The 8,717-nt window shown below is 46.9% G+C and overlaps 1 protein-coding gene across 1 annotated transcript; it reads right to left on the bottom strand.

Annotated features, from left to right (window-relative positions):
- Window positions 1-827: 827 nt before the first annotated feature.
- On the bottom strand, window positions 828-2,347 carry LOC129697789 (P2Y purinoceptor 8-like). Its single transcript, XM_055636418.1, has one exon. It carries the CDS (start codon window positions 2,327-2,329, stop codon window positions 1,241-1,243), a length of 1,089 nt encoding a protein of 362 aa, XP_055492393.1. The 5' UTR covers window positions 2,330-2,347; the 3' UTR covers window positions 828-1,240.
- Window positions 2,348-8,717: the final 6,370 nt, after the last annotated feature.

Genomic DNA, 8,717 nt, shown 5'->3' with positions numbered 1-8,717 from the left:
TGTTTCCACCCTGTGTCTCCAAACTGAACTCTCTGAGCTGAACATTTGGATTGGATTGGGTCACCAGCCTCCTCTTGAACATCAAAAAATACTAAGGAGCTGATCGTGGACTTTAGGAGGGCACATCATCCGAGGACGTACACTCCATTGAGGATAAATGGGGATACTGTGGATGGGGTGAGCTGTTTTAAATACCTGGGAGTCCACATCTCAGAGGATATGACATGGACATCACACGCTACAACACTCATGAGTAAGGCAAGGCAGCGTCTTTACCACATCAGGCAATTGAGGAAATTCAGAGTGTCTCTGAGGATCCTCCAGTGCTTCTACTCAGCGGCTGTGGAAAGCATCTTGTCCGGAAATATCATGAGTTGGTTTGGGAACTGCTCTGCCCAGGACAAGAAGGCTCTGCAGAGAGCAGTGCATTCGGCCGAACGCACTATGGGAACTTCACTCGCCCCCCTGCTGGATCTATACATCAAGAGTTGTAACCAATGGAGCCAATAAGATCATGGGAGACCCCATTCCACCCCTGCAACGAACTGTTCCAGCTGCTACGGTCAGGCAAACGCCTCCGTTGCCATGCTGTGAGAACGGAGAGGTTGAGAAGGAGTTTCTTCCCAGAGGCCATTAGGACTGTAAACTCCTACCTCACCAGGGACTAACTTTACTGTAGGTACACAAAAATGCTGGAGAAACTCAGCGGGTGCAGCAGCATCTATGGAGCGAAGGAAATAGGCAACGTTTCGGCACGAAACGTTGCCTATTTCCTTCGCTCCATAGATGCTGCTGCACCCGCTGAGTTTCTCCAGCATTTTTGTGCACCTTCGACTTTCCAGCATCTGCAGTTCCTTCTTAAACACTAACTTTACTGTACCATTCTACTGTTTTTTTTTTTAAATTGCTGTTTTTTTTCCTTTTTCCATTCCACCCACAATATGTAATATGTAAAATAATATGTGATTCTGTTCCATTCCGTTTGTTTGTTTGTTTTTTGCACAAAGTCTGTGGCCCTTGTGGCTAAAGGGATCAGGGGGTATGGAGAGAAGGCAGGTATGGGATACTGAGTTGGATGATCAGCCATGATCATATTGAATGGCGGTGCAGGCTCGAAGGGCCGAATGGCCTACTCCTGCACCTATTTTCTATGTTTCTATGTTTCTATGAGCATTGCCACTTTTCATTTCACTGCACATCTCGTATGTGTAGGTGACGAATAAACTTGACTGGGCATATTTCATTTACTCTGAACAGAGCTTAACCTTCCAGACGGGAGCATAGATCTGCCCTGTTGATCACGAGACTGCCTCCAATTGAATAAACGGTGCACCCGTTTCTGGAACTCGGTTGAAGCAAAACAGAAGATAAATGGATTGAGACAGCTGTTCACACAGCTGAGCGACAAGGTCAGTTTGTAGGCTGTGTAGCAACCTGTGTCATATCCGAACCTCAGTACAATGTGAATTAAGAGAGTAATATTGCTGGGCGCAAAGCATGTGATGAAGACCAAGAGAACAGTAACAGCTAAGTAGACCGCTCTTTTCTTCTTCTTGTGTGCTGTTGTGTTGTGAGATGTTCGAGAGAGTTTCAGTATGACCAGCACATAGCAGACGATAGTGACGGTAAACGGGATCAGGAAGAGCAGGACAAACAGGGTGAAGAGGAACAACACCCAGGCGTTCTCGTCGGGAAGCATGTTTTTCTTGAGTACGTCGAAACACGTCGTTATGTTCAGCTCCTGGACGTCAAAGGTCAGGTCGCTGTATTCAAAGGGCAGCAGGACAATCAGTAAAGTCGCCCATATCCCCAGGCAAGCGATCACGGCGTTCCTGCTTTTCCACCCTGCGCTGTACCAGATGGGGTGGACCACCCCGACGTACCGCTCGATGCTAATGAACGTCATGGTCAAGATGGAGCAGTACATGTTGGCGTAGAACAAGGTGGTGACGAAGGTGCAATGGTACCTGCCAAAGATCCAGTTGCTGCGGTTGAGGTGGTAGGCGATCTGGAAGGGGAGGAAGATGGCCAGCAGAAGGTCGGTGATGGCCAGGTTGATCATGAAGATGACCAAGGGAGTCTTCGGGCGGGTGTGGAAGCAAAGCAGTGAGAAGGAGATGACATTGCTGGGCAGGCCGATGATGATAACGACCAGGTAAATGGTGGGAACGATGGTCCTAACGGCGACACTGTTCAGCATTTCCAGCGTATCATTGTCCAACCCTGTAACGTTCATGTCCACGTCATCTGGTGCCCGGCTGGTGATGCCAGGCTCAACTTCTGATAAAACAAGGGAACAACTCGTTACTTTTACCAAGAATATGAGCATGAAGACAGCACTGTTAATCATAATTATCCATGTTCACAAGTTATAAGAGTAGAATGAGGCCATTTGGTCCATTGAGTCTACTTCGTCATTCATGGCTGATCTCTGCCTCCTAATCCCATATTCCCGCCATCTCCCCATAACCCTTGACACCCGTTCTAATCAAGAATTTGTCTATCTCTGCCTTAAAAATATTCATTGACTTGACCTCACATAGTATCACAGTATGGTATGGGAACTGCTCTGTCTCCGACCGAGGGTGGTGAAAATTGCCCAACGCATCACCGGTTCCACGCTCCCCTCCATTGAGTCTGTCCAAAGCAAGCGCTGTCTGCGGAGGGCGCTCAGCATCGCCAAGGCCTGCTCTCACCCCAACCATGGACTGTTTACCCTCCTACCATCCGGGAGGCGCTACAGGTCTCTCCGTTGCCGAACCAGCAGGTCGAGGAACAGCTTCTTTCCGGCGGCTGTCACTCTACTCAACAACGTACCTCGGTGACTGCCAATCACCACCCCCCCCCCCGGACACTTATTATTTTTTTATTCAAATCGTTTGCTATGTCGCTCTTCAAGGGAGATGCTAAATGCATTTCGTTGTCTCTGTACTGTACACTGACAATGACAATTAAAATTGAATCTGAATCTGAATCTGAATCTGAATCTCGTGGTGGCACAATGGTAGAGTTGTTGCCTTTTATGCCCCAGTCCCACTTTGGAAACCTGAACGGAAACCTCTGGAGACTTTGCGCCCCATCCAAGGTTTCCGTGCGGTTCCCAGAGGTTTGTGTCAGTCTCTTAAGGGGTTGGACAGGCTAGATGCAGGAAGATTGTACCCGATGTTGGGGAAATCCAGAACAAGTAGTCACAGTTTAAGGATAAGGGGGAAATCTTTTAGGACCGAGATGAGAAAAACATTTTCCATACAGAGAGTGGTGAATCTCTTGAATTCTCTGCCACAGAATCTCTGGAATTCTCTGCCACAGTTCATTGGCTATATTTAAGAGGGAGTTAGATGTGGCCCTTGTGGCTAAAGGGATCAGGGGGTATGGAGAGAAGGCAGGTATAGGATACTGAGTTGGATGATCAGCCATGATCATATTGAATGGCGGGCGCAGACTCAAAGGGCCGAATGGCCTACTCCTGCACCTATTTTCTATGTCTCTATGTTTCCCTACCTGCTTCCACTACCTGCAACCTCCGGGAACCGCACGGACATTTTGGGTGGGGCGCAAAGTCTCAGGGTGGGGCAGGAGTGAATGAGTGTGTGACCAGGGTGGTGTTGATTCTTTGCTGTTGTGCTGTTTGCAACACGCCTCCACTGACGGTGCTGGCTTGAAGGGCCGAATGGCCTACTCCTGCACCTATTGCCTATTGTCTATGTCATATGTCATATGTCATATGAAAAGACTAGGCTTGTATTCACTGGAGTTTAGAAGGATGAGGGGAAATCTTATAGAAACATATAAAATTACAAAAGGACTGGACAAGCTAGATGCAGGACAAATGTTCCCAATGTTGGGCGAGTCCAGAACCAGGGGCCACAGTCTTAGAATAAAGGGGAAATCATTTAAGACTGAGGTGAGAAAAAACGTTTTCACCCAGAGAGTTGTGAATTTATGGAATTCCCTGCCACAGAGGGCAGTGGAGACCAAGTCACTGGATGGATTTAAGAGAGAGTTAGAGAGAGCTCTAGGGGCTAGTGGAGTCAAGGGATATGGGGAGAAGGCAGGTACGGGTTATTGATTGGGGACGATCAGCCATGATCACAATGAATGGCTGTGCTGGCTCGAAGGGTTGAATGGCCTCCTCCTGCATCTATTTTCTATGTTTCTATGTCCCAGATAGTACAACAAAATTGTTGCACAATGTTCCCAACGGTGAATCGGCTTTTGCTGACCACAGCAGTTGGGCAGCACACAGCTGTGCAACTATGACACACTCACTCACTCAGAAGCAGAAATAGCCAGCGTGACATCTTCAGATTTGAGCCAAGCTGATTTGGCATTTTGATCACACATCCTGACTGGTGTAATCATCTCTCCCTTGCATGATTAGTCATCCGGGCCAGAGGTTAATTCCATCCACATCTCCTGATCAGTGTCAAGGAACTGCAGGCGCTGATTTTACACTAAAGCGACATGCAGTGCTGGAGAAACTCAACAGGTCAGGCAGCATCTCTGGAGAAAATAATAGGTGATACTTTGAGATTGAGATACTTTTAATTTGAACAGTGTTTAAAGAGGGGCCTGATCTGCCGATGCTGCAAAATCGAAGGTGTGACCAGGGTGCTGTTGATTCTTTGCTCCATAGTGCTGTTTGCAACACGCCTCCACTGACGGTGCAGGCTTGAAGGGCCGAATGGCCTACTCCTGCACCTGTTGTCTATTGTCTATGTCATATGTCATATGAAAAAATTAGGCTTGTATTCACTGGAGTTTAGAAGGATGAGGGGATCTTATAGAAACGTATAAAATTACAAAAGGACTGGACAAGCTAGATGCAGGACAAATGTTCCCAATGTTGGGCGAGTCCAGAACCAGGGGCTACAGTCTTAGAATAAAGGGGAGGTCATTTAAGACTGAGGTGAGAAAAAACGTTTTCACCCAGAGAGTTGTGAATTTATGGAATTCCCTGCCACAGAGGGCAGTGGAGGCCGAGTCACTGGATGGATTTAAGAGAGAGTTAGATAGAGCTCTAGGGGCTAGTGGGGTTAAGGGATATGGGGTGAAGGCAGGCACGGGTTATTGATTGGGGACGATCAGCCATGATCACAATGAATGGCAGTGCTGGCTCGAAGGGCCGAATGGCCTCCTCCTGCATCTATTTTCTATGTTTCTATGTTTCTATGTCCCAGATAGCACAACAAAATTGTTGCACAATGTTCCCAATGGTGAATCGGCTTTTGCTGACCACAGTAGTTGGGCAGCACACAGCTGTGCAACTATGACACACTCACTCACTCAGAAGCAGAAATAGCCAGCGTGACATCTTCAGATTTGAGCCAAGCTGATTTGGCATTTTGATCACACATCCTGACTGGTGTAATCATCTCTCCCTTGCATGATTAGTCATCCGGGCCAGAGGTTAATTCCATCCACATCTCCTGATCAGTGTCAAGGAACTGCAGGCTCTGATTTTACACTAAAGCGACACGCAGTGCTGGAGTAACACAGCAGGTCAGGCAGCATCTCTGGAGAAAATGGATAGGTGATGTTTTGAGATTGAGATACTTTTAATTTCACAGTGTTTAAGAAGGAACTGCAGATGCTGCAAAATCGAAGGTAGACAAAAGTGCTGGAGAAACTTTCCTTCGCTCCATAGATGCTGCTGCACCCGCTGAGTTTCTCCAGCATTTTTGTGCACCTTCGATTTTCCAGCATCTGCAGTTCCTTCTTAAACACTAACTTTACTGTACCATTCTACTGTTTTTTTTTTTTAATTGCTGTTTTTTTTCCTTTTTCCATTCCACCCACAATATGTAATATGTAAAAGAATATGTGATTCTGTTCCATTCCGTTTGTAGTTTGTTTGTTTGTTTTTTGCACAAAGTCTGTGGCCCTTGTGGCTAAAGGGATCAGGGGGTATGGAGAGAAGGCAGGTACGGGACACTGAGTTGGATGATCAGCCATGATCATATTGAATGGCGGTGCAGGCTCGAAGGGCCGAATGGCCTACTCGTGCACCTATTTTCTATGTTTCTATGTTTCTATGAGCATTGCCACTTTTCATCTATGGAGCGAAGGAAATAGGCATCGTTCCGAAACGTTGCCAATTTCCTTCACTCCTTAGATGCTGCTGCACCCGCTGAGTTTCTCCAGCACATTTGTCTACCTTCGATTTTCACATGTGATAAGTCACAGTGAGATGCTTTGTGTTGCATACCTAGGCATACAAAGAGGGTGCAAACAAAATGACAAAGTACCCTCTTTTGCCCAAATGTCCCCCCCCCTCCCCATCCCCTTAGTTCTCAACGGCCCCCCACTCCGGGTCCTCACCCCCTTAGTTTTTGGCGGCCATCCACCGCATAGAAACATAGGAAATAGGTGCAGGAGGAGGCCATTCGGCCCTTCGAGCCAGCACCGCCATTCATTATGATCATAGTTGATTGTCGGCTATCAATACCCCGTGCCTGCCTTCTCCCCATATCCCTTGACTCCACTAGCCCCTAGAGCTCTATCTAACTCTCTCTTAAATCCATCCAGTGATTTGGCCTCCACTGCCCTCTGTGGCAAGGAATTCCATAAATTCACAACTCTCTAGGTGAAAACGTTTTTTCTCACCTCAGTCTTAAATGACCTCCCCTTTATTCTAAGACTGTGGCCCCTGGTTCTAGACTCGCCCAACATTGGGAACATTTTTCCTGCATCTAGCTTGTCCAGTCCTTTTATAATTTTATATGTTTCTATAAGATCCCCCCCGCTGGTCCTCTTTTGCCCAGGTTTCAGGTCTGAAGAAGGGTCTTGTCCCAAAGCGTCACCTATCTACTTTCTCCAGAGATGCTGCCTGACCCCCTGAGTTACTCCAGCACTTTACGTCCTAATCCCCTGAGCATTATCTCATTGGCACCAAACGTTTGTGGGTGAAATGTATGCTGTTGGTTTAATCTTGGGCGCCGAGGATTTTTTGAAATCCAGGAGAGATTCGGGATCAGACGGCTAAGTTAGAAAAATAGAAACATAGACATAGTTGCAGGAATAGGCCATTCGGCCCTTCGAGCCTGCACCGCCATTCAATATGATCATGGCTGATCATCCAATTCAGTATCCTGCACCTGCCTTCTCTGCATACCCCCTGATCCCTTTAACCACAAGGGCCACATCTAACTCCCTCTTAAATATAGGCAATGAACTGGCCTCAACTACCTTCTGTGGCAGAGAATTCCACAGATTCACCACTCTCCGTGTGAAAATGTTTTTCTCATCTCGGTCCTAAAAGATTTCCCCCTTAGCCTTAAACTGTGACCCAATGCCAACTGCTAGTTGGAATTGGGTACAGAGTTCAACCATGATGTTGTCAAATGACAGGATAGACTCAAGACGCTGTGTGATCTTCACTTGCTCCTATTTCTGTTGCTGTGTCAAATCTATTTCATCATTGCCAAAGCTGTAAACAAAGAAGTCCAATTGCAAAGGTCAAAGCCGATAAAAGGAGGAACTAACTAATCAAAAACAAAGTGCTGGAGGAATGCCACGTCAGGCAGCATCTGTGGAGGGAAATAAACAGATGACAGGTCGGGTTGGGACCACTCTTTCACACAGAGAGTGGTGAATCTGTGGAGTTCTCTGCCACAGATGGTAGTTGAGGCCAGTTCATTGGCTATATTTAAGAGGGAGTTAGATGTGGCCCTTGTGGCTAAAGGGATCAGGGGGTATGGAGAGAAGGCAGGTACAGGATACTGAGTTGGATGATCAGCCATGATCACATTGAATGGCGGTGCAGGCTCGAAGGGCCGAATGGCCTACTCCTGCATCCTATTTTTATGTTTCTATGTTTCTTCAAAGTGAACCTCTTCTCCCCACAGTTGCTGACTGACCTGTATCTCATTGTCATAGAGTCATACAGCGTGGAAACTGGCCCTTCGGCCTAACCTGCCCACACACGCCAACATGTCCCAGCTGCACAAGTGCAGGAAGGAACAGCAGATGCTGGTTTACACTGAAGATAGACACAAATATGCTGGAGTAACTCAGCGGGACAGGCAACACCTCCGGATAGAAAGAATGGGTGATGATTTGGGTCCTTCAGACTGAGAGTCAGGGGAGCGGGAGATAGGGAAGGGTAAGGTGTGAAAATGAGACATCAGATGAGATGTGGATCAAGGAAAATATATTATAGGTCATTGTTAGCTAGGAGAAGTTGACAAGAAAATAAACAGAGATAAAATGTAATTGGGGACAGTCAGATGTTGGAGAACGGAAGGGGGAGGGATGGAGAGAGAGAGAGGGAAAGCAAGGGGATATTGAAGTTAGAGAAGTCAATGTTCATACCGCTGGGGTGTTAGCTGCATAAGCAAAATATGAGGTGCTGTTCCTCCAATTTGCGCTGGGCCTCACTCTGACAATGGAGGAGGCCCAGGACAGAGAGGTCAGTGTGGAAATGGGAGGGGGAGTTAAAGTGATTGGCAACTGGGAGATCAGGTAGGTTCAGGTCCAGTCAAGCCAAGTTGATTTGTCACATACAGATATTAGATGTGCAGTGAAATGAAAGTGGCAATGCTCGCAGAGTTTTGTGCAAAAGACAAACAACCAAACAACCAAACAAACTATAAACACAATCATAACACACATATTCTTTTACATAATAAATATTGGAAGGAAAAGCGTTCAGTAGAGTTAGTCCCTGGTGAGATAGGCGTTTACAGTCCGAATGGCCTCTGGGAAGAAACTCCTTC

This window comes from Leucoraja erinacea, chromosome 6 (genome assembly GCF_028641065.1).
Source record: "Leucoraja erinacea ecotype New England chromosome 6, Leri_hhj_1, whole genome shotgun sequence".
Taxonomy (NCBI): domain Eukaryota; kingdom Metazoa; phylum Chordata; class Chondrichthyes; order Rajiformes; family Rajidae; genus Leucoraja; species Leucoraja erinaceus.
This window is presented reverse-complemented; position numbering and strand designations above follow the sequence as displayed.

Bases quoted from the DNA above. Each gene is read 5' to 3' on its own strand.
- LOC129697789 (XM_055636418.1), bottom strand. From the start codon at position 2,329: ATGCTCATATTCTTGGTAAAAGTAACGAGTTGTTCCCTTGTTTTATCA.